Source organism: Lissotriton vulgaris, chromosome 4_1 (assembly GCF_964263255.1).
Source record: "Lissotriton vulgaris chromosome 4_1, aLisVul1.2, whole genome shotgun sequence".
In the NCBI taxonomy this organism is placed as follows: domain Eukaryota; kingdom Metazoa; phylum Chordata; class Amphibia; order Caudata; family Salamandridae; genus Lissotriton; species Lissotriton vulgaris.
Window position 1 is genome coordinate 2,010,172,405 of NC_141691.1, and position 27,167 is coordinate 2,010,199,571.

Consider the following 27,167-nt stretch of genomic DNA (forward strand, 5'->3'; position numbering starts at 1 on the left):
TGGGAGCCGCGGATTAACCATAACACGCTAGGTACTAGGATACTCTACCGGTGGGTTTCATCACCGTATAGGAGTATGTGAATGTGTGGCAATTCTAATAGAGATGTCGCCGTTTCTTCCGGGTCCCTTGTGCTTCTTGTAGGTTTATATATGTTTAAGGGGAATGTACAACAATCCTTTAACCCCTCTTACCCACCCTTTGGTGCGTTGTACCAGCCCTGTATGTGCGAGTAACCTGTGATGTTCCTCCTGCTGGTGCCACCAGCCGTTTACTTTTTTTTTGTGTTAGGGACAGCTGCGCTGGCACTGTCCATGGGGCACCCTTCTTGCGTTATGAAGCTGGGTATGAAACTTTGCACAACACAAAAAAACAAAACAATTGGTATTGCCAGTGCTTGTTTTAATGAATGGGGTGAACAGAAAGTGAACCCTCACAAAATAGGAGAAGAGTTTATTTTTGGCTTAATGTGTGTAGCAGATTTTAAATGGACTAGAAGATGACTTTGCAACATTTCAAAACATTCCTGACAAGCGGCTCCATGTCATGTACAACCCCTTCCACCTTTTCTGGCATCTTAGCCAACATCACTGTGTATTCTGGGGCTTTGAAACAAAGAAAGTGTTGTGGCAAAACTCCAATCCCAACCATGCAACTGGTGGCTGAAATCAGAGGAATGGATGACTTGTCATAGTGCACTTAACAGACTTGTGAAATGCAAAATAAAATGTCATTCATTGGTTCTGCTTTCGTTCTTGAGGGTTAAACAGCCCAGTGGGTGAAAGGGAAGAGTCAGCATTTCAGATGGAAGTAGATAGGTTTCACGGCTAATGGGCTAACATTAATCTTGCTTGGGGAATGAAAAGAACATGCCAAAAAAATTGTTTCCCCGAGCAGCAGAGATACTAACATAGGAAAAACAATGTCCTGTCACTTCTCTTCCCGAGCGCCTGAGTTCAAATGGTGCGGCACGTGTTGCCCCCGAGGGCCTCCAGTGATGTCCAGTGTGATGTGCTGTAACACTCGTATAGCGCTTCATACCACTGTGCAAGTGCCGAAGCGATATCCTGGGCAGTCCAAGTTTAATAAAGCAATCGAGTCAGACAGTATTAATAATTATGCAATATTGACCCTGTGTGACGGTGAACAACCTTTACAACAAAACTTTTACAACGCACTACCATTACAACGCGGTCATTACAACGTAAACCATTACAACGCATTGCGCTGGGGGGCGCTCTAGGATAGGGAATAAGTTTAATTTTCTATCCAACACCTTCCCTAGTGTCCACGGGGACTGCAGTTGGAATAGAAAATTAAACTTTTCACTATTCAGCACCTCGAAGCACTATGCGTTGTAAAGGTATGCGATGTAAAAACCACGTTGTAAAGGCAGGCATTGTAACAGTCTGCGTTGTAACGTCATACATCCCTGTGTGACAGTTCAACCCATTCAGAATACGTACAATATACAACGCTAAGAATGGAAAAAGTCATTAAGGCTGGCAGAAGTGTGGGTGCAGCAGGCCGAAATGGCATTCCGCAAGCTATATACAAGCTAGATGCAAAATATTGGACCAACCCAATAAAGGCATTGTTTAAAGAGGTGGGGTCGATAATAAATACAATCTTCAAGGCGGGGTGATCAAACAAACCCAGCGAACTACAGGTTAATAGCGCTCATTGATTCAGAAGCCAAGTATTATGGCTTGCTAGTACTGGAAGATTTAACTGATTGGTCTAATACCAACAACCTGATTCCACCACAACAGACTGGTTTACAGAAAGGGTACGGAATCACCGTCAACATGCGAACAATAACAACACATGTAGAGAAGTGCAAACGTCTGAAGAAACAATTGCAATTCTGCTTCATAGACTAAAAAGCAGCTTTCGATCGAGTCAACCAAACCCTCCTGTGGGTAAAATTAAGACGACGGGGCATGCAAGATTTTTTTGAAGAGCTAATGAATCATTATATACGGACACGTGGATCCAACTCAAGGCAGTGAATGGTACAAGATTGTCCAGGAGAATACTCACAGCCATGGATCTTAAGCAAGGGTGTATTCTTGCTCCACACTTGTTTAACCTTTTTATGGCCGATCTGTCCCCCCAGCTCCATCAGGTAAATTCAGACGCTCTGAGATTAGGACCATTGACCATATCAAACCTTTCATACGCAGACGCTATTGTATTGCTGAGCAACACGAAGGGCGTGACTTCAAAGATCAGTTGAAGAAGTTGCTGTTTTTACACAGACCAACAAATTGGAAATTAACATAACTAAGACAAAAACAATGTCAGAAGGGAATAGAGCCAGTGCTCCTTTGAAAATCAAACTAGGAAATGCTAGTATAGAAGAGGTTAACAACAATTACAAATATTAAGGCATAGACTCTGATAAGAATTTCAGCTTTCAGACTCACAAGCAGTGTGTACTGTACCTTACTATGCTCTTATATCTTATGTAACTTGTAACGCAACGATCCTAAATGTAAAGCGCTCTGATACCCTCTCAAGTCAAGTTTGCGCTATAGAAAACTTTATAAATAAATGAATAAATACATGGTCAGAAAAAACAATGCCTTAATATTTGCCTTCTGTGCACTTGCGAAAGGACCGGATGGACCCTCTTTGGAGCCATGCTAGCAATCACCAACACAAAACTGCTTCCCATGCTAACTTACGCAAATATGGTTATGCATGGTAAATATGCTCAAATCTTGGATAAACTCCAAACAAATACTTATAAAACGTGAAACGCGTCACCTGCGCAAATCTGCCTGGAATTTGGACTGACACAACAAGGTATAGCAAGAAGATACCATATTATCAAACCATGGCATAAAATGCAAAACAATCTGTCTAGCCCTCTAGTCAGGGCTCTATGGCAATCCCTGATGAACTACGCAGATTCTAGCTACACCAAGTATTTACTGTCGTCACTGGAAAAAACCAACACAGCTGACTTATGGGATTTAAATGTGTCACACCCAACTTTTTGCCATGTGATTAACAAAGCAGCAAAAATGTATTCCCTTACGGATGAAAAAATATGTTTTCGTGGACATCACATGCTTGGATGACAGCATAAACATTTGTCACTTTACAACAACAAGCAGCATATCTTTCTTTAACCAACCCTGTGTACCTAAAGAAGAAATTACTGGCTATTCGTCTAGGAGTGCTGCCGCCCTTAGCGGACAAACCATCTTCGAGGTACAAAGGACCTAAAACATGTGGGCTATGTGGTGCCTTCAAGGAGGATTTCATGCATTTGATATGCATATGTTCCGCATTAAAGAAAGCGCGCCTCTCGCTGCTTAAATGCATCTTCAATGAGAGGGGGATTTGTTCTTGCCGAACTGCAATAATGAGGAGCCGCGACACCACAGACCCTCAGATAAATTGTAAATTCTTTTAATCACATGACAAATTACTCAAATAGATCATTAAGGGCACAGCACCAGCATCAGATAGTGAGTTAGTACAGCAATAAAAGAACCAGAACCAGAGGATTGTTTAGCATAGCAATAGGATTCTTTTAACAAGCATTTGCAATGCAATTGGTCTAGCCTGTGGGACCTTATACGTATTTAGCTATGCAGCCCATTAGCCTGGGTGCTGAAACATCTACTGTTCTTTAATATGGAGGGAAAGTGAGCACCAAACTGCGTGACACGTCATGTACGGGAACACGTGGAGAGAAATATTGCCTTTCAGCTGGAAATGGTATAGTCCAAAACTCTATTTTTAATATAAAACCAGTGCCTTCAGTGGTCATATCACTGAAAATACAAGATTTAAAAAAATGAATAAAAGACATTGTCATTTACAATGCCAATAACTGAAACTTTAACAATGCGTGACCTATGGCATTGCAAATGCTTATTTTTATTGGAGGGGAGAGGGATATGTTGAACGACATCTATATTTGATAAACGCACACTTTTACTAATCCCCTACTGAAAGTGCAGCCTTAAACTGTAATAGATCCAATTGCAAACAAGGGCAGTAATGTTAAGGCAGTTTTTTGTCTTTTTTAAATAAAAACATTACAAATGAAGAAGAAGGGGATTTCCCGAGATCTGAATCATGACATAACTGTTTTGCTGTACTCGCTATAAAGTGTCATTCAAAATGTCACATGTAATATATTGAAATGTCACACAATCATGCTGAAAACATTAAAATGTCACACATAGCCAAACTGAGAACTTGGCTGTTATGGTGGTGTGAGGCACGGGTGCACCAGCAATGCGTTATCCAGGCTCGTTGCAAGTGAAGCCATGCAAGTAGCAGTGCCACCGTGGCACGACACAGGGGCATAGTTTAGGCTGGAAGACCTTTGCCACAGCCGTTCAGTGTTTTTTAACTGCCCATGTCATGGCACTAACCAAGATCCGGGTCCGATACTTGAAATTAAACTTGTCTGTAGCCAAGCTTCAGCAGAACCCTTCTCGGAAATGCACACAACGTAGCCCCCCCCCCCCCCCCCCCCCCCGGCAATGCAAGTGTAGCGCGCCACTATGAGACATTTATCCAATTTTGATTGGAAGTGGGGTGAGGTATGACAGGAGAGAGGGGGGAGCTGTCACTCCTCTAGAAACCATGTTCCACTCTGCCTGTAACTTAGCAACTGAGCACCTCTCTGCATAAGAACTGGAGTGCTGCTGGACCTTCCGGAGATCAGGAGACCACAGTGCACTAAGTGTCGGAGGGGCTGGGGCGGAAAGCACTGGGCGACGGACCCTGACACAGCCTCTATCCTGCCTCTACTAACGGGTACTACTGGTTCCCTTTCACAGAAGGAAGCGGGGCCGCGCGCGACTGTCACTTGACTTGGGAGCGCGCACACTAGGGTGGGGAGGGGAGACAGCAGCAGCCTGAGAAGGGCTGCGCGCAAGCCGGGGGATAGGGTGATTGGGGTCTGCACGAGCCGGGATAGCGCCGATACTCCCGTTGCTAATATGCCCCTGAAGGTTTAATTTACAGAGGTGTATCTGTGAAGAGGCGTGCCTTACTAGTGCAGTACTCCTGGATTCCATGAGTAAAACACAGCACTAGTCCGGGGCACTGCATGAGTCGGGAGTACTCCTGAAGCCGCATAAGTAGGTCACATCAAAATTGTTGATAATCACCTCCCTAGAATTCCATGACAATACTATTTTTACTACTGCAGCTATTACTGATACAGGCATTGGGAAGGTCGGGTGACGCTGTTGACAGACAACAGATGCTTATTTCCAAGTAAATGGCACTCATTTTATCAACCTCAGATGGATTAAAGGCAGAGTGGACCTGCTCTGGATTGGACCCTGTGCCTTTGGGAGGAAACACGGATCCTCGCAGTGGACACATCAGTGCACCGAGTCACCAAACTATTTCTTCACAGTTATATTTGCTGGTTATCACCAGCAAATATAAAATCATAAGATCCCTGTGGGCTTCATGATTATAAATAAAGTGGTTAGGGCGACCAATGAGATAATGGGATGAGAAGGGATTTGAAGCTCGAGACTTGGAGTAAATACAGCTTGATAGGATTTTTGAGATATATGTAGAGTAAAGTAGCCCTTATGTTTAGATAATCTAGGCTATAAAGTGAAAAGTCTTGTTCACACCTTAACTCATGGGATTCCTACGTGTCTTTTTGATGCGTAATAATGTAGGTAAGGGAACTTTAATTCTACATGTCCTTAAATATTAGACAATGATGGCATGAGGCATAACTCGTAATCACTTTTTGCTACAGAAGTCACAGAATGCCTGTCAACAGTGCCAGCTTTAGGAAGGTGCAACAGGTGCCATCGCACCAGGGGCCAAATTTGTTTGCATGACAGGCTGAGGAGAGATAAGCGCATCCTGCCGAGATCTTGGTGTGTGGTGCATTTTTCCAGTAAAAATAACAACAGCATGACGACTCTGGTGATTAGCATACTTGAAAGCGAGATCTATTTGTCTCGTGTCAATTTTGACTCCTACTAAAGACTGGAAGAAATAGCTGTAGGGAGCTGGGTGTTATCCGCACCTCACAGGTTCGAATACTGAATGACGCGTTTTTAGGTTGATAAAAGGAGTACCATGGATTCGGAGAGTAGCGAGGCCTCTTAATTGCAAAACTGTGGTTGACGGCTACCTGGAAAGAAATTATTCTCATGAAATGTATTTATAGTATGTCTTTCAGCCTTGGATTAACAATGGATAAAAGTAACATTTTATATGTTAAAAAATGTTGAGGCAGGGGTAAACGGCATGAGGAAGTGAGAGTTTACAGATAAAACAGAAGGAAAAATGGGTGTTTCAGAAAAAAGTAAGAGTGTTCAAGTTGAAGTGTGCAGCGTGTAAAATGACGGGAGAGTGCTTTGGCACAATAGGCAGAAACATGTGATGGTTTAAGTTCCCATAACTACCATAAAAGTCCGGTAGTAATTTCCTTGTATCTTTCGATAGAGACATGTCTAGATCCCCATTTCATATTTGCCAAAACACAATTCTGTATCCCTGGTGTTTTCATTTTAGCTAAGTAAATGAGAGAATTATTTCAACTGTACCGTCCAAATTGAGTAGATTTGTGCCCGGGTCTTCATACATTGCATATCCCTGGGTAAAAATTGGCCAGCTCCCACAAATAAGCATCGCGGCACCTGTGCTCCACATCCGAGCGGGGGAGGAGACAGGGGGGGGGGGGAGGCTAGGAGCGCGAGGGCTGCTGGCGCATGCGCTGTTCCTGGATCTGCGGCTCGTGCACAGTGGCGGCGAGGCAGACTTTAGGGGGCTCTTGTAATCAAGATGGAGACTCTGCAGTATGCTGATGAAGACTTCGTGGGGTAAGGGAGTGTGCGTGCGTGGCTGTGTGTGTGCGTGTGGGGCTGTGAGTGGGGTGGGTGGGGGGGTGTTGTGTGCGCGTGAGCTTGTGAGTGGGGTGGTTGGGGTTAAACTGTCCAAATACTTAGTAAATTTGTTTTTGTTGCAAACGTACTGCTGAACGCGTGTTTAGGTGCAGAAATATGAAAAAGCAACCAGAGTCGTAGTAAAACGGCTTCAGACACAGTGCCTTTGCCAAGATAAGGGGGTGCACGTGGACAAGGCGCATCTTTACTTTGAGAAGGAAAGGGGTGTTTATGTAGGCGAGAGGCTTACTTGCGGGATGGAGCTTCCGAGGCAGGGGATGTGCACGGCGCCGTGCACGGCGCCTTGCGCGCCCTCGAGGAGGAATCTGAGACAGCGAGGCTCGTGCCTGAACGCTGTCTCAGATTCCTTCGAACACGCCAACAAAAGGTCCATCGCTACGCTATCGCTACGCTCGACCTAAAAAATGGTATTGTCTACTGGTGCTCGTTGAAGACAATTTCTATGGACTGGAATCTAAAGAATGCAAAAGTGATTCTGGTATTTTACTGACCTCTGCTGGTCGTTTTCTATCAAGACAGTTAAATAGAGGCAGTTCAACAGAAAATAAGTGGAAGCAGACAAGTCCTAGGGCTGACCTCCAGAGCCCACAAAGTACATACACATACAAGTATATATTAAAGTATATACAAGAGGTCTCGAATGCTCGACCTAAAAACCAGGGACTGCATGACTTTGCATAAACAGAAACAAAAATCCAAATTGTTATGTTCACTCACAATGACACTTTTTTTCCCAGTAATTTTTTATTGAAAATAAAGAGCATATTTACATGGTACAGGGTGAATCACATGGGGGAAAGGAAAGGAAAAAAGAATTTAGCTGAGAGCCACTTACTATTTTATGTGAAGAATAATGAAACATTAACACCAGAGATGTTAAACGGTTTTAGTTCTGTAAGTGATCTTCATTATATTGCCCTTTAGTACCAATATTATAACAACATATGTATATAAATTGGCCCCTTAAAATTGATACAGCAGATTTGGTGCAACACAAATGTAGCTAAATATCACTACAGCATAATTTATATTTTTATTAGAGGATAGTAATTTACATTTTATATCGTTGAAATAAAGTGAACTCTTAAGAAACTGACAAATAGAAAAGCAGCTATGAAATATCTTTTACTATAGTTTTATCATCTTGTATTATATGGTAATATCGTGACGGACTTTATTAACGCATGACAATAAATGTAATTGCTCGATTGAGTGTGGGCTTATAAAACATGCCTTTTAGATGCCCGTTTTCAGGTTCGTAGTGTATCTGCAGTCCAAATGTAAGCGTGTGTCCTCAAAAGGTAAATCTAACACCATAAAGGCACTAGAACAAACCTTGCTCTTTTTACATTCTGGACAGGAGACGGCTTTGGGCAGTCATATTTTACATTTTCAACGAGGTGAAATATGATGGGGACCTGTCTCAACTACTTCAGTCCACTCATTTCAAGCTTGAGCATGAGTAAGTTATTAAACACATATGGCATATGTTATGGTCACCAAACAATGTCATGTCTTCAAGGACACTATTTTCCAGTTCTAAGGTTACCTTCCACAAAACGTTTTCAGCAGAGTTGGCACGGTTGGTTTCGTTGGAATGAACGAAAACTACAACTCCCAGAATGCACGAGGTTATTAAAGGAAAGCCCAACGTGGGTGTACCCTGGCGAGACTGAGTCATCAGGTCACCTAAATAATATACATGTTCAAGCAGACTCAAGACTTTATCCCATTTCGTTAAATGCACAATGTTTAGGCGTGGGAACTGTGCGTATTTTTAAACTGCATGTGTGAGAGAAATAAATCACATTTCTAAAGCAGGCCTTTTTGACACCGTGTCTAATCCCTTGGATTACTTCGATTTTCACCAAATCAAAATGTTTTCTTTCATGTCTTCAGACCTCGCGACCATCAGCTAACACCAAGAACACACGTCATACTATTGACAACTTTTCAACAGTACAACTCCAAAAGGGCGCTAACTAGAGCGCTTTAGCTTTGTCAGGGGTTTGAAGCGCTATATAAATTCTGCTACAACATACAACAGAATGGAGATTACAACATCAATTAAAGCCTGCACACAATACTTTTCCGCCGTCCCCCTCCTTCACCACGCATTCCTTGCTCTACCCTCCTCCCCACGCTTCCCCGGATAGTTGGCTAACGCATTTCCACTCAGCTCCTTCAAGCGCCTCTCCGTTTACACCACAAACGGAGCGCCATCTTGGGCCGGCAGGCACGCCCTCCTTATCAGCCCGCACCGTGCCCAGCCCCGATTCTTGGCCTCAGAGGGCACCTGGGTGAACGGGCTCCAGGGTTGGAGGGCGGACCCAAGACAACAATCTCACGAGCAGCTGACGTGTGCACTTGTGACACCCAGAGGGTGTTTACAGGAGAGTGTGAGAAAGTGCTTGGTTTCATAAATAAATAATATACGTAATAAACAAGCACTGGCAATGCCAATGGGCTTGGCTCATAAGGGAACTACCTCTCCAGTCACTTGGACTTTAGCAGCTCAGTATTTAAGAATGCACGCACTGTATCATTCATATACCCACCCACTGACTTATTTTAGCATTAATCCACTCACTTCTCCACACTAAAAAGCACAGAGTCAACAAACATATGCAAGATAATTAAAAGAACAAAATTAAAACACATAAGTAAAAGAAAATAAACAGAGCAGTGAGTGGCCATCTTGTAATGGTTTTGTACACAAAGTAGGAGTGTAATCTTAATCCACCTCAAAAAATCTACTGGCTTGAACATGCCAGCCGTGGTGCCTTTGTCGTAACTTTTCAGAACAAATAGTTCAGGCCTATGGCTTCAGACATAACTTTTCCTAAGTGAACCAGTCTGGCCTATAGCCTTTTCACTGGCGAAGCACAATAACCAATCGCCAAATGCAACTTTGTATATAGTTGTAATAGCTTCCGACATACAGCCATAAAAGCAAAAATATATACTAAGTTGCATTTGGCAGAAATCTGTAGACCTCATCATAAGAGGAACAAACTGTTCACGTTTTCTACCCCCAGAGTTTGGTACAGCGGGTAACAAACACGTTTAAGAGTTTATCTAGTACAGTAACCTGTGAGAGTCAATGTAATGAAATACCTATGTCAGGCTGTAGGGCGGTGTGTTAACAATACACCCTTAAAAAGCTAGTGTCTTAAAAATTCGCTTTTCACAACCAATACATCTGACCTACTGCCTTTATCATAACATTTGGTAATAATCAGATCAGCCTGGAGCAATGGCTTGCTGCCATAAATAACTTGTATGCGCAATGCAAATGGGGCGAGGTTGTGGCGTAACAACCAGAGTTGCCAACTTTAGAACTGGTGAGTCCGGTTCGAGTCTCGGCATTGGCTCAACAACCTGTGATTCTGGGCAAACCACTTAATCTCCCTATGCCTTCCAAAAATGAATGTGTCCTTGTGTAACGTAACCGGTGCTCACGTAAAGCGCTCCAATACCTTAGAGTCCTCACATTATAAATCTGCAAATAATAAAAAAATTAACATGCAGTATGGGGCAACCCCGTTTTCCTGGAAACATGGATCTATTTGTAAAATGTATCTGCATTCAAGGGAGTCAGTAAACAAACAATCTTCCCATCTGCCCAACCGAGGCGGTAATACACATACGCAACCACAAACATTGGATTTCATACAATCTTACATGGTCTCCATGTAGTTCATTTCACTTGAGAAAAAACTTACCAAGAAAAATGTGCTCCGTGAGAAATGTGCAAAGGTGCTTGTGCAGTAAAGTGCGCATGAAATATAAATGCAAAAAGTGCCCAGCTTCTGATGACATATCTTGAGTCTGTTCACTGGATGCTTCAGTCACATGTACAGCCTTCCCATGCCGGCCCATGGACATGGAACAGACAATTACGATCGTCACAGTTTTGCCCCAATAAATTAGTGTGACAATTATTTCTCAAAACGGGGTCTTCCTGAGGATGGTGAGTAGGGGCACCCTGAATTCACAGGTGAAAGTGTTCAAGAGTTCCGAAAGGATGAATGAATTTCCCGTTTTGATGAATTTAATCAAATACGGTTAACCTTTTTGTATTTATATCTGACATCACTATCCCAATGAAGCAATCGGCCCCATAGCCTCTACCATTGGCCGGACACCGTAACCAACACATGTGTAGTGGAGAAGTGTGGCTCACCGGTTAGAGGCGGCAGACCCAGAAGCAGAGGTTGCCCTGGGACCCGGGTTCAATTCCTGACGCGGCAGGGTACGGAACCAATGTCACTGGGCTCGAGAAATCTCGCCTCGGTGCCTCTTTAACCATGGGTCCCACGCTGCAACTCTGGGCAATAGCTTGCTTTATCTCCACAACGGCCCCCTCGCTGCCGGGGATGCCTGGCTTCACCCTGGGGATGCCCAACAGGGACCATCTCACAGGGAAAGCCAGGACGGGTTCCCCAGCGGCTCACAGCGCCAAGAAACCCCGGGGTGAACGTGCTCTCTACAAATTCATACTAACATAAAATAACATAACATGTGCTAGCGACGATCATGCATACAGTTACAATCAGCACAAAACCTAGAGTGGTCAGGAGGTTGCAGACAATCGCGAAGTGCGAGTTCACTACTACCAAAACCACAATCCTTCCACAAAAAGAGAACTGGTTGCAGAGCATTCTCAGGTATCGCACCGAAGATTTGGAACTACTTATCTCCAGATGTACGCAGAATCTCTTGCTTTACCGCCTTCAAAAAAGAAGTAAAAATGCTTCTAATGAACATCACATCCGAAGACTTTAATTCTTTGATAACTATTAGCCACCTATGCTATCCGTATACCACTGTTGAAAGTCGAATCTTAAATGTACGTATATTACACCAATCATCTAATATTTAAAAACAGTATATTGTAAAGCGCTCCGATACCCTTGTGGGTCATGACCATGTTGCGAGTTGTGGATAAGGGAGCTGCCTGCTGTGGAGGTTAAGCAGTGGTTGTGAGCGAATGTGGTCCTGTGGGTTGTGCTGGTACTTAACTGTTGCATTGTTATGGTAGTAAATGCTTTTTGGCACTATTGTATTTTCTTAATTGATAAAGGGATATATTATATATGTCTACTATTGGAGGAAGCCGGTCCGGCTCCATGATGCTTGTATTTCCACAAAATGCTAATAAAATTTGTTTTGACAAACATCCTGTTTGAGAGGTCTGTTGAGTTCATATATGAAACTTTAGGTACACTTAAAAGCAGAGAAAATAGGATGCAAAGACAAGTCTTGTGTATCTACTGTCTGGTTGCTGAAAAACTCTGCTTTGGTTCTACCAGACTTCGGTCTCTGGGTTTATTGTGGGTACAGTGGCTACCTCAAACTGCATTATATAGTGTTAGATGTGGGAGGACACTAGCATTACCATAGTATACCATCCACACACATACACAGCCATCAGTAAAGTTTAGTTCCAAGACTTTTGCCATCTAAAAAATCCCCAAAGTTGAAAGGTTAGCCCCAGGAACTTTTACCCTATTGCTTAGGGTGTGCCAAGGAGTGTCTAATTTGTGCCGGTGCTCGACACTGGCCCTTTTTTTTCTAAATACCTGGTCATATTCGCGCTATATAAAACTTTATAAATAAAAATAAATAAATATACAACCCTCTCATAAGGGCCTAAGAAGGATTATCACAAAGAGAATCTTCAAACCCCAGGGTTTGTCACAGTAGCTGATGAACACCAAAACCCTTGCGTACTTCGGTAATCAGTGGGGTATCATGTAACAAAATACTGATCCACGGCCCGTAACACAGTCTGCTAAAACATCCACGTTAAACACATATTGGCTTTAACCAATGCCTTTCAGAAAAAAATCAGCCAGGACTAGGAGTTTGTCATAATGTTTTATAAGAAAGATCAGACTTATGGCTTCGGACGTAACTTCTACTAGTCAAACCCTTTATCACTGGCTTGTCTCTAAAACCAACTCAGCTCAACTAGATTGAGCATAAGCCTTACAAAAAGGCACCCATCAGGAATAGTCACAAAATGTAAACATGACCATTGGCATAGCAAAATAAAAGGTCTTCTGAAAGCGACTAACAAGGATGATAAGAGCGCATATCGTATGTCCCGCTGGGCTGTCAGAGAGCGTAACTAGCGCTTAAAGCCCGGGCCTACTTTGGAAGCCCGTGCCTACTTTGGAAGCCCGTGCCTACTTCGGTAAGCTGTCGGAGTCCATGTAACAAAACACCTCTCTGCAGATTTTAACATGAATAAAAACAATCCACTCTTAAACGGATATTGACTTCAACCTATCCACTTCACAATAAATAATTGAAGCCCACTGACTTTATCATAACTTTTCATAATAAACAGATCTAGCTTGTAGCCCTGCCACCATAACTGTCAGAGCGCTGCTGTATTAAGCCTAAGTGTTGACATATAGCAACCACAGGACAAACCCCATAATTATCTGGGAGAAGCTTTTAATAGCTTCGCAGTGGCATTACTGTTAACCTCCAACTATCTGAGGCTAAAAGGTCAACTAAAGTAGCTTTCCTTGCTAAAGAGCTTGGCTCAAACCCTCCATAAAGAAATGATCACACCTGGTTGGAGGATAAGCAGTCTTTCTGTGGAAGCACAGATCAAAAGATGTACTCATAATGACCCATCATGAAGAGGGAGCCACTGCCCCTCTCTGTAAAACTCCTAAAAGCTCATTTTTTTAAAATAACATAAGGTCACCAACAGCTGTGCTGCCAAGCCAGACCTAAAAATAGACTTGGGCTCAAGTTTTTTCTTAGACACTGGCTGAAAGCTCAGCAAAATGCGAGAGTTGTAGAAAAGAAAGAGACCGTTGTCTTGATTCCACCTCATGCCTCTTTCTTCCACTTCCATTCTTTTCCTGTCTCTCCATCTCCTCTTGCAGGTCCCTTTTCATCCATGCTTTCTCCCTTTGTCATTGTATCCCTATCTTTGGCTTCTCGACTCATTTCCCACCATTTCCTGGTTTGCTCTCTTGCTCTTTGTTAATGTATGATGATAAGTCAAAACCCCAAAAGGAGTGCTGGTGCCCATCGCAAGGAACCAGTAGCATTAATGCAGCATTAAGGTGGGGTGAGGAGGAAACAAGAGTTTAAGAGACTCTGCGCGGAAGGGGTAATTTAATGGTATGCCTTCCTTTCAGGTCCAGGCCTTGTTTACCATTTAACTTCATAAGTGCATAATTTTTCCGCACATTACAGGTTCATGTTTCAAAGCATTGCAATTTAATTTTCACTATAATTGAGTCAAGATGAAACATTTTTGCAGACTTTTTCTCTGCTAAGCTTTCCTATACAATGCCACATGTGTGCAGAATTTTCCTCTTTAAGGTACATAATTTGAGAGAAATAGAGGTAACCCCGTACCCGATCAGAAGGCGAGCCGATATTAAATCCCGCTCCACAAGCAACGGGTGCAAAGAACATGTTTGCATGCTCTCTCAAAGCTTGCAACGACAGAGGGATCTGCAAAGCACCAATGGAACCAGTCACTGTAGGCCACAGGCCAGACATCCCAAGAGGATGAAGGTGCTGCCTGGGACACCAAGGATGGGTCTTTAAGTCACAACCCCAATGACTATTCCAAAGACGATGAAGAATCCGCACGCAATGTGTCCATGAAGACACAGCCCACGCAGCACATGGTACTTTCTCCTTTTCTCTCTTTTGCTCTGAGTTCAAGTCTGATGATGAAAAATAACTTCTAGTCTTCAGAAATGACACATACGTTCACCACCTGCAACAACCGACACAGATTGGCCACTTTGCAGAATACATCACTTTTGGTGCACCCCGAAGCCAGGCACAGCCTGGTGCTCTGTTGGTGAAGCGACAAAACAATGTGGAATAAAATTCAGTGGAAACAGACATTGAAACCAACAGGGGAAAACCAGCCACAAACGTCAAGTAAGCACTGGCAAAAGCCAAATAAGGGGGGCATTGCCTGTGGTATTGTCATGATAGTTTCTCTTGTGTTGGTAGCGGTGTGAACGTAATAGTGTTGATGAAGCTGGTAGTGGTATTGGTAGTCATGTGGTTCTCTGAGTAGTCTGGTACTGGTGGTGGTTTAGTGTTGGTGGTGTGATATTTGTTGTGGTGTGGTATAGGCAGTGCTTAATTTGAGCCAGTGGTTTCCAGTGCTCATCACAGCTACTTAATTGTCAACACTAGCACTCGTGTCTGCCACAAGGGGGCACTATCTCAGATGACCACAAGCACAGTCATTTATTAATTCAATATACATTAGAAATTACTCTTACCTGCCGCCCAAGCCACTCATAGTTTTGGGGGCCTGGAATAGTCTGAATGGTCACACTTTTAGAAATGTGATGGTTAGTAGTGGTGTAGGTACCATCATTGGCATCATGGCAGGGGCAATGTGTGATGCAAGCTGCAGTGGCCTCCTGACGCGAGCCCTGGCACTTATTTATTTACAAATTAAGCACAGGAGTATGAGGGGTATTTGCATTGGCAATATTTCTTTCAGTGGCGATAGTCTTGGAAGAACTTGTGATTATTATATTGGCTGCAACTGATTTTGTATCGGATGGCATACCAGTAGAGGTACTGTGGGGAGTTGCATGATACACAGAACTGAATGTGACAAAAAGTGTGAGGATGGAGTGTACTTTTTAGATGCAAAATATTCCAATATGCATTGCAATGTAAGGACCTAATCAGAGGCAGAATGACATTCAAACAATTTATAGCATGATCTGAGATTGAAATATTCGTCTGAGTAGAGTTTAAGCCGACTACAAATATTAAAAGATCTGTAACAAAATATCTGACAATACTAACCATCTAAGTTAGACTGACACATTGCCTAAGATGGGATTGAGAGTTGATTTCCCCTGTCTGGGGTGAGTTAAGGCAGGGCATGGCCATGTTGCGAGTTGGGGATAAGGGAGGAAGCTGCCTGCTGTGGAGGTTAAGCAGTGGTTGTGAGCGAATGTGGTCCTGCAGGTTGTGCTGGTGCTTGCTTACCCGTTCATTGCTATTGTAGGAAATACTTTTGGGCACTACTATATTTTCTTGATTGATAAAGGGATATATTATATATGACTACTATTTGATGTACTATTTGATGATGCCGGCCCGGCTCCATGATGCTTGTATTTCCACAAAATGCTAATAAAATTTGTTAAAAAAAATATTTCTGCTTGAGAGGTTTGTTGAGTTCATATATGAAACTTTAGGTACACTTAAAAGCAGAAAGAAAAGGATGCCAAGACAAGTCTTGTGTATCTACTGCCTGGTTGCTGAAAGACTCTGCTTTGGTTCTACCAGACTTCTGTCTCTGGGTTTATTGTGGGTACAGTGGCTGCCTCAAACTGCATTTTAGTGTTAGATGTGGGAGGACACTAGCATTACCATGGTATACCATCCACACACATACAAAGCCCTCAGTAAAGTTTATTCCTAAGACTTTGCCATCTAAAAAATTCCCAAAGTGGGAAAGATTAGCCCAAGGAACTTTTACCCTATTGGTTAGGGTCTGCCCAAGAGTGCCTAATTTGTGCCGGTGCTTGACACTGGCCCTTTTTTCTAAATATCTGTGTATATTTTCCCATTCCATGTTTAGTTCTATGTTTTTAGCACAACTAATCAGTGGAATGTTTAACTATTTAACACATGCTTTACAAATTGATAAAACTAGCACGCAGGTAGTGCGGTTGTGGGCATTTGGCAGCAGTGACAGGAGCTCTGGGTGGGACCAACTGCAGTGGACTCCTGGCACTTAATTTCTGTCAAACTAAGCACAGATTCCAACCCACCAGCTAGTGTCACACATACATGTGGTACCTCTAGGCAACCACTTCACAGAACACTTTCTGGACTGGTTGAAGATCAAAAAAGAACTAGACTTGCTATTTGTGATCTGAGAGGAGCCCTCAAAGACTGGACTTAGTCCCTCTTGTTCCCAGGACAAAGACTTGGACTCCAAGGGCCATAAGGCAAACCTCTTGTTCAAGCCACAGGGATATATCAAGCTACAAGAGGTCTTTTACTGGAAGTACCCAGCTTACCAGTGGCAACTGGACTTGAATGGACCCTTTTGTTGGCCTCTGCCTGACACCCTATCAGTCTCTAAGTGCCTGCCCTCAGGCCCGGGGGGAGGGAGGTGTCTTAGAAGTGAACGCCTGTGGTAATTGCGCCAAGGTCCCCATCTAATGTGACCATTGGCAATTTGCGGTTTTTGGTGCCATAACTCATCAATTTTTTTATTGATATCTCTGGTGCCACTCAATGGATTTTTTTCACTTTTGTATCATTTTATTCATTCAATGTTAATCCGATTTTCTAATTCGGATTGGCATTTTTATTCTTATGCATTTTGACATTATTACTGCACACATACTTTACACTTTTCCCTAAATTAAGACTGGCTGTTCTGTGCCATAGCTAGCAGGGGGTTGAGCTTGGGTTAATTTAGTGACTTTCCGGGTTCACTCTGACATGGGTTGCGAATGTTCCTCGAGATGGGTAGCCTTCCACCCCGAAAAATAATCCAATGTCCAAGATAAATTATTCTCAGCTTTATTCCTACAATTATGTTGCCATTCACGTTTGATTTTACACTCCAAAACTGCTAGAAATTGTATGTTGCTGTATGTAGGTAGACATTTTGTTTATACACTATCTGTACATATGTAATCTATTTGCAACAACATTACTATATTTCTTTGTCTCTTCATTTGATATATTTTGATCTGTAAACCATTATTCCAACTCTGTACAGCTCTCTAATGCCCGTGGGGCACATTCAAGCTATATAAAGGTGCATAAATAAATCAAACCGTTGATCCTCTTTGCAAAGGTGCTTCCAGTAGATAGTTAGAATTTCGTTGTGAGATCAATGCTACTTTCAGACCGAGATGGCGGAAATATCAGCTCTATTGATTTACCCAAAAATGCCTTCCAAGACAATGATGCTTCGAAAATTGCAGCAGTCAAGGGCTCTCATGTAACTCGGGGCTCTGTGTCTTGACATTCCCATATTAGAAAAAAGACAAACTTTATGCCAGCTTTTACCTGCAGCATCTAAGAGTTTGGAATGCATACACCTTTCACTTCACTTGACCCTTCTCTTCGACCAGTTATCAAGAAAGAAATAAGGACGTTTCCTATTTAAATTAGTCTTTCGATACATAATCAGATTTTTGATATGTAGTTTCCCTTCTCATAGACTGATTTTATTCACGTAGTTGTCTGCTTGCCAAAGGTTGGGGGCTGGAGGAGTATGGGAGACTTTGAGGTTTTAGTGGTGCTTTTGCTGTTTCAAACTACTGCTGTTTACCCCCACTCTTAATGTACTGCTAGTCTAATTCCTTCTGGATTAAGAGTTGCTGAGAACCCTGTAATCCATCTCACAAGATTTGCAATGAATCGAAAATGTACACTAAACAAACAAAAGCATGCCAACTAATTCATACTGAAAAAACCCAAAATGCCAAAAGAAGACAGTTATCTTTGAGGGATGCATAACTTTGGATACAAACAGATGTTTAAAATAACACAGAGGTGAGGTTGTGACAGTATTTGGAGCATCTTTTTGGAAAATGTTACGCCAATCTTTGGGAGGGAAACGGCATGCATGCACTTTAGGTCTGGTTTCTTGATTCTGGGGTAAAATATTGTGATAAAAGCACTGCAAGTGAGGAAGTGTGTGGGGAGTAAGTAATAATAAAAAGATGATCTTTGAAGCAACGAATTACATTAATCCATCTTTGTCCTCGAAGGATAATCTTTCAACCATCTTTGATGGCTTAGTTCCTGCCCATCTGGTATACAATTATGCGAGTCTTCAAATCAATCTGTATCGGTTTAGGTATTAAAATTCTTTCCAAAACCATAAACATAGAAGCACAGTTTGTTTTCGCCCTGCCTATTGTAGCAAAGGGAGAGGGTTGGATATTTCAATATTGGTGCATTTCACTAGACTTGCCAGTTTTGTAACTTTACTCTGGTACTGAAGCTCGGCAGTGTACATTCAGGACTGTGAAATCTGCCTTTCTCACCAAGTAATATTCAATTAGGGATTCATGGCCATGCGGAGCCCCAAGGGTGCCAAAGAGGTAGCCTGTGCCCCACCTTACCTCTCCGTGGGAATATCAAGTTACAACTAATTTTTAGAGCAACCCACAAAGGGCCAATGTGTCGGCTTCTCACCACCCACAATATATAGATTATCTTAATCTAATGCTTCTATAGAAGTGAGAAACAGCTGCTGTAGCATAAAGAATGCGTCGCTTTGCTGGATTTTGCAGTCTTTGCTTTGTTGTGTATGCCTAAAATGAGATAGAGGGACTGGAAAGTATTTAATCTTTTTTGCAGATTTCTGATCCAGTGCACCTGATCCAAAACGAAGCAGGAAGGTTCAAATCAAGGCTTTCTGTGTCATACTTTCTTGAGTGCAAATGATTTTCTGGTTGCACTGCAATTCTGCATAATTTGGAGGCATTTATCTGGATCCTGGTTCTCAAAAGCTGCTTAACTTCAGCATACACTGGGAACCTCACACATCTCATATTCAAACGGCACCAATAAGACTCCAGTTCTTCCCTTGGGTTTTCCTACAAATATTAATGTTTCCAGTTTTTTTCACATTCAGCAAGTGACTGCTGTAACTCAGCAAAAGATTGGCAATGTTTCTGAGGATCAACTAGATGCCGAGGAGCTTGAGTAGACTTCAATCAAAGCCATTATCAAATTGAATCCAGCATCTATCGTAAAACTCACTGTGCTAGGGTTTCCAAAAACAATGGCTAAATAAACTGTATAAGCCATCACTTGGCAAACCTATTGTACACGTTTTAATCAGTTGCCAGCTCAACATATTTTACAAGTGTCTGTCTACATCACTCCTCAGGCCAACATCATCTGTAAGTGTCTCTTGTACAAGTGTGTTTCTCATCCTCTGGCCAAACACATTGTACAAAGGTCTCCATTATTCCCTTATTCAACTCACTAAGACGTTGTTCAAAGGTCTGTTTCATCCCCCGGCCAAACATACTGCACTCAAGACTCCACCACACCCCAGCGCAATATGTTGTACTAGGGTCTCCACTGAGCCAAGAGTCAGTACAGCATAAAAGAGTATTCACCACACACTCACAGAACAAATTGTATAAATGTACCCATCACTCCCTGGACAGCATACACCACCCAAAATATTTTACAAAATTCAACATCATACCCAAATTCATTGTACAAGCGTTTTTAAGATCCCTGTCCAAACACATTGCGCAAAGGACTCTATCACCCCACCATTTAACACACTAGACGAATGGCTCCATCCGCTCTTCGGCAAAGACTTTGTTAAAAGATCTGTATCGTCCCCCGGCCAAACACATTGCTCAATAGACTCCCTCATTTTCCAGTCAAACATTTGCACTAATGTCTCCATTGTGCCAAGGGCCAATACAATATTAAAGAGTATCCATCACACGCCAGCTGAACAAACTGGTGAAGTCTGCCCATCGTCCACAGGACCACATACCCAACCCAACACATTGTACAAAACGTGCCATTATCCCAAAGCTCTGTCCTACATCTCCACCATCCCTGTCCAAATACATTGTACAAAAGGTCTCTATCACACCATGGCAAACACTGCATGAAGGCCTCCGCTATTCTCCCTGAAAATACACTGCATAAAATTATTCTCGGAAAACACGTTGTACAAGAGACTCTGTGATCCTTTGGTCCCACATATTGTGCAAAGGTCTCCATTATCTCCCGGGAAAATACACTGTAACAAAGGTCTCTGTCATCGCCTGACCAACACACTGTTCATGAGTCTCCGTAATCTTCTCGACAAACACATTGTATTGTACAAATGTCTCAGTAATCTTCTGGGCAAACACACTGTATAAGGTCTGTCATTTTCTGGGCAAACACATTGTGGAGAAGTCTCCCTCATCATTTGGTCGAACACACTGTACAAGGGTCTACAACATACCTGGGGAAAACACATTTGACAAAAGTCTCAATCATGCCATGGTCAAGCACATTGTACAGACTTCCCCATAATCCCTTGGGAAAATGTAATGATCTCTATCATTTCCTTAACACAAGCCTTGGACCAAGGTCTATCTCATCTCTCAAGCAAGTCACTATAGAAAGGTCTCCACCATTCTCTAGCCAATAACTTTGCATAGTGGTCTCGATCACCTCAGGAAATGCATTGTACGAAGGACAATATCAACCTATCGCCAAAAGACAGGTCATCTTATCCCGGACAAACACATTACACATCAGCCTCATCATCTCTAGGACAAACATTTTGTACAGGTTACTATCAGCTCGCAGCCCAACATATGGTACGTATGTCTCTATTGTCCCTAAACCCAACTAGTCTGCAAGCATCTCAATGGACCTCAAAGCCAAACCCTTTGCACTAATCTCCATCATTCACCGGTCAAGCACAAGACCTCGTTTTCATCCTATCCATGCATGGAAAACCAGCCTTCGTCAGATCGGTGTAGGCATGTACCATCACTGCAGTGTTAGCCTTCCTAGAGCCTTACTGCAGCCACTGCCTGTACCCTCTACAGCAGCCACGGTGCCCCCATGCACAGGGCCAGACTGGGATTGCAAGCCAGCCCTGGCATTTAAGTCCGGGCGGCAGGGCATGCTTGCGGGAACACTGCTTCTGCGCTATTGTTACAAGGGACCGATTTCGCAGCACTACTGCAAAACCGGCCCCCACTCTTCCGACCCACCGGGGAAACACCCGGTGCCTGCTACCGCCAATCGGCCCTGCCCATGCAGGAGCCACATAGCACAGTCTAGCGATATATCCCCTGCTTCCTGACAGTACAGCTTCTCCAACTCACAGCATCTGGTCTGGTCTTCTCTATCACCACCACCACCAGCCTGCGTAATCTCCTTAATGAGGCAGGGAATACCAGCTTCACGCAGCCTCTCTCCTTACTTCTGATCGGTGCATCAGTCCATTTGCCCATCACTGGATTCCAGGGCGCGTGGCTTAAATTACCCATGGCAATCCCAGTGGCATGTCCTCTGAACGCACCTGTGGGCTTCTAGCCTGACCAAGTGGTGCAGTCTCAACACACCTCCCAAAAGACTTACTTCACCAGCTCCCTCCAGTCATATCCCTAAGCTACCTGCTGCTTTCCCAGCTGCCTAGAGAGGTTCCCCTATCAGCCCCTCGCAGATAGTCCTGCAGCAACTGTGTCTGCATCAGAAGTTCCTGCAACGTCTACCTTCTGCCCATCTCTTTGTTCTGGAGACTTCTTACTCCTGTCCATCTCTTGGCTCTGCAGACCTCTTACTCCTTCCAATCTCTTGACTCCTGCATCAGCTGTGCATGCATCATCTTACTCCTGCCCACCTCTTGGCTTCTACATCAAAAGTTCATGCAACATTTTACTCCTGCCCACCTCTTGCCTCAGCAGTCCATGCAGCCTCAACCTTCTGCCCATCTATTGGAACTGCATCAGCTGTTCATGCAACCTCTTCCTCCTGCCCATCCCTTGGCTCCTGGATCAGCAGTTCATGAAACCCCTTGCTCGGGCCCATCTCTTGGATCCTGTGACCTCTTACTCCTGTACAGCTCTTGGCTCCTACATCAGAAGTTCATGCAACATCCTACTCCTGCCCACCTCTTGCCTCCTGCATCAGCAGCCTGTGCAACCTATTACTCCTGCCCATCTCTTTCTTGGGTCCTGAATCAGCAATTCCTGGTCTCCCCTCAGCAGTCCCTGCAGGCTGGTCGCCCCTCAGCAGTCCCTGTCTCTAGACTCGGCAGTCCCTGCAGGCTGGTCTCCCTCCCCTCAGCAGTCCCTGCAGGCTGGTCTCCCTCCCCTCAGCAGTCCCTGCAGGCTGGTCTCCCCTCAGCAGTCCCTGCAGGCTGGTCGCCCCTCAGCAGTCCCAGTCTCTAGACTCGGCAGTCCTTGCAGACTGGTCTCCCTCCCCTCAGCAGTCCCTGCAGTCCGATCTCCCCTCGGAATTCCCTGCAGGCTGGTCTCCCTCCCCTCATCAGTCCCTGCGATGCCCCTTCCCCTCACCTGCTCCTTGCGCTTCTGCCAGCGGCCGCAGGGGCTCTCCTCCAGCACTTCGCTCTCATCCTCACTCTCGTCCTCCTTCGCCCCGGACAGACCCCGGTCTTTCTCGGAGGACGACATGATGCGGGGGTGGAGGTGCAGTTGGGCCGTGGGGTGTGGGGGGGAGGGGGCAAGAGCCGTGCGCGCGAGAGAGAGTGATCGCAGAGCCACAGGCAGGCGCCGCGCGCTCCCAGGCCGCGGTGCCCGGATCCTGAGGGCGGACAGGCACAGACGAATGACAGCCGCCAGCACCGCTGGCGCCAGACCCCTCGCCTGGCCACGCCCACGGGAGATAGCCAGGCCTCCGATTGGTCGATCTGTGAACTAAGCCGCGCCTACAGAACTCAGCCTTTTCTGGCAGGTCTACTGCAATCAGCCACGCCTACGAAACGTAGCCGCGCCCTCTGTGTGGCAGACCTCTTAAAATAGCCACGCCCACAGAATGCGACCCTACCCTCTCATAGGCCGGCCACGTGATTCATGCAGTGCATTGCACTTTAAAGCCCGGGCCACAAAGCCACGCCTTCTTGATGGGGTCCTGCCCTAAACAGCTGAGGCCTGCAACAAGCCACGCCTACCGCGCGTGTACAACCGGTAGACTGTGTATGTGACGAACTACAGCTCATCTGTAGCAGGCCGCGCCCACCTCTCGGGCCCGTCCCATACAGCGTCCTGATTGGGCAAAGCTGAACTTGCCTTTACGCCTACTAAGGTCAATGACCGCCCCCAACTGGCTCTCGCTTAGCTCTGTGTAAACATCAATGAAGAGCACGTTCCACAGGCGACGCGCTTTTCAGCAGGCCACGCCCCTCGCACTCTTTAATCTCACAGCCCCTCCTTTGGAATGCGTGGTGACGCAACCCATCACTGACGATCCAGAAAGGATGTGAGGTGGATACTACTTCCTTTTATTGGCAAGAATCACATCAATGCCAGCGACGCTTAGTCTGTTTACATTTTAACCCATTAATTTATACAAGTGACATTTGCAGGACAAATCTTATGGTGGCCTTTGCCCTGCAAATACCATTGGCATGTCGTGGAGATACTGGCAGGCGTTGTTCATCTGGTGTAAACATTTGTAACAACTGAGCGTTTTCCTGCTATATTAAGAGCCGATCTGACCTTTGTACTCACTACCATTCCTATGTGATTCTGAGAGTTTATCCATTTGTATCTCTTCCTTGAGTGACTTTACAACTTGTACATTTGCATTTTTTTCTATTTGTATCTCTTCCCTGTGTGATTTTAGAACTTGTACATTTGCAATTTTTGTTCCTCTTTGTATCTTTTATGTAACTCATGTAATCCTAAATCCTTATGTATCGCAACTGGTTCTTTTGTAAAGCGCTCTGACACCTTCGGGTAATGTTCGCACTATAGAAAATCGCATTAAATAAAATAAAATAAAAAGGTCTGGAACTGAAAAACATGTATTCTGGGATCTCATAAATTGGCTGTGACAGGAAGGGGGCGGAATCATGTACCCAATGTGAGCCTATTCACTATTTTGGCGTACTCTGTCCCTCAAAGAAAGCTGCAACAAGAAAAAAATATGAGAACAAATTGTTCTGCCTTGTTTAATTGGATTAAAATCATTTTACTAGAGCTGAGGGGTAGGCTGGAAAAGGTGAAGAGCCTCCATAGGAACTGTTGCCTAAGAGCACATCTAAATATTGTTTATAAGTGGTGTGGTCGATGTAACTAAGTACATATTTTAATACAAGTTGCCTGAAATCACACCGGCCTCCACTCATCCTTGTCTTCCTCCTGGTCCTCCTCATGCGCCTCCTGGACTACCCCTGTGTAGAGGTGGCCTATATCCTTGTTTGGCCTCCCTGGTCTAGTGCATAGTCCACACATTTACAGGAGACGCTGCATTGGTTACTTGGTTATTTATCCCCTCAGTGCCGTGCCCGGCCCCTGGGGAGTGTGCTTATACAATGACTTGTACTGGCTGGCTGGCTCGCTACATCCCTCATCACCTTGAGGGTAATGATTTGTAAACTTTCTAACCCACTGATACTCATAGTGCGGCCCGCGGGCCGTCAGCGGCCCGGCAAGCCTTCCCTGGCGGCCCGAGGACCTTGCAGACAGGTAGCCGTGTTTAAAAAAACATTTTTTACAGTGTCAGCAAACACCCCTGCGGCAGCGCGACTCAGACTGCTGCTCTGTGGGGGCCGGACGATTCCCTCCGTAGTCAGAGTGGGGCTGCAGGGGGGCTAAGAGGTGACAAAGCCTCATTAACAAACGAATGGTCTTTTGAAGACCCGTGAAGTGCTCCGGTGAGGCTGTGTTTGTGTGTGTGCCTGCCCAGAAGCTGTCTCAGCCCGGGCACACACGGGCAAGGTGGAGGGAGGGAGACAGGGAGGGAAAGGGAGGGCGAGAGACAGGGAGGGAGAGGGAGGGAAGGAGAGTGAGGGCGAGGGAGAGTGATGGCAGGAGAGTGATGGCAGGAGAGTGAGGGCGAGGGAGAGTGAGGGCGAGGGAGAGTGATGGAGGGAGAGTGAGGGCGAGGGAGAGTGATGGCAGGAGAGTGAGGGAGGGAGAGTGAGGGCGAGGGAGAGTGATGGCAGGAGAGTGAGGGCAGGAGAGTGAGGGCGAGGAAGAGTGAGGGTGAGGAGAGTGAGGGCGAGGGAGAGTGAGGGATGGAGAGTGAGGGAGGGAGAGTGAGTGAGGGAGGGAGGGAGAGTGAGTGAGGGAAGTAGAGAGAAGGAGAGAGTGAGGGTGAGAAGAGAGGGAGGGCAAGGGAGAGGGAGGGAGAGCGAGGGAAGGAGAGAGTGAGGGAAGGAGAGGGCGAGGGAGGGAGAGAGCGAGGGAGGGAGAGAGAGGGAGAAGGAGAGAGTGAGGGAAGGAGAGAGCAAGGGAGGGAGAGAGTGAGGGAGGGAGAGAGAGGGAGAAGGAGAGAGTGAGGGAAGGAGAAAGTGAGGGAGAGTGAGGGAGGGAGAGGGAAGGAGGGATAGGGAAGGAGGGAGAGGGAAGGAGGGAGTGGGAAGGAGAGAGCGAGGGAGGGAGAGCGAGGGAGGGAGAGTGAGGGAGGAGAGAGTGAGGGAGGAGAGAGTGAGGGCGAGGAGAGAGGGAGGGAGAGGGAGGGCGAGGGAAGGAGAGAGCGAGTGAAGGAGAGAGTGAGGGAGGAAGAGGGAGGGGGAGAGTGAGGGAAGGAGAGAGTGAGGGAGGGAGAGAGTGAGGGAGGGAGAGGGTGAGGGAAGGAGAGAGTGAGGGAGTGAGAGGGAGGGAGAGAGTGAGGGAAGGAGAGAGTGAGGGAGGGAGAGAGTGAGGGAAGAAGAGGGTGAGGGTAGGAGAGGGTGAAGGAGAGTGAGGGAAGGAGAGTGAGGGAGCCTGCCAAGAGTTAGGGGGGCCCGCTAAGAGTAAGGGAGCCCGCTAAGAGTGAGGGAGCCTTCTAAGAGTGAGGGAGCCCGCTAAGAGTGAGGGAGGGAGACAGAGCGAGGGAGGGAGACAGAGTGAGGGAGGGAGACAGAGTGAGGGAGACAGAGTGATGGAGACAGAGTGAGGGAGACAGAGTGAGGGAGGTAGACAGATTGAGGGAGAGAGAGGGAGACCGAGGGAAGGAGGGAAGGAGGGAAAGTGAAGGAGGGAGCGGGAAGGAGAGAGGGAGACAGAGGGACGGAGGAAGAGGGAAACTGAGGGAGAGGGAAACAGAGGGAGAGTGAGGGAAACTGAGGGAGAGGGAAACAGAGTGAGAGAGAGGGAAACTGAGGGAGAGGGACACAGAGTGAGGGAGAGGGAAACTGAGGGAGAGGGAAACAGAGAGAGAGAGAGGGAAACGGAGGGAGAGGGAAACAGTGAGGGAGAGGGAAACTGAGGGAGAAGGAAACAGAGTGAGAGAGAGGGAAACGGAGGGAGAGGGAAACTGAGGGAGAGGGAACTAGAGTGAGGGAGAGGGAGACAGAGATGGAGAGGGAGACATAGAGAGTGAGACATTCAGAGTGAGTGAGACAGAGGGAGAGAGGGAGTGAGACAGTCGGAGTGAGTAAGACAGAGGGAGAGAGGGAGTGAGACAGAGGGAGAGAGGGAGTGAGACAGTCAGAGTGAGGGAGACAGATGGAGACAGAGAGACAGAGGGAGAGAGAGGGAGGGAGAGAGATTGAGGGAGAGAGAGAGAGAGAGAGAGAGAGAGAGAGAGAGAGAGAGAGA

At 45.4% G+C, this 27,167-nt stretch overlaps 1 protein-coding gene across 1 annotated transcript in view; it reads right to left on the reverse strand.

Moving 5' to 3' along the window:
- Positions 1-23,255, reverse strand: part of NRBP2 (nuclear receptor binding protein 2) — a 260,810-nt gene extending 237,555 nt beyond the window's left edge. Inside the window, exon 1 of the mRNA XM_086918121.1 lies at positions 22,977-23,255. Coding sequence (XP_086774247.1) covers positions 22,977-23,093 — 117 coding nt within the window. The 5' untranslated portion in view covers positions 23,094-23,255. The remainder of the gene's footprint in view (positions 1-22,976) is intronic.
- Between the last annotated feature and the right edge of the window lie 3,912 nt (positions 23,256-27,167).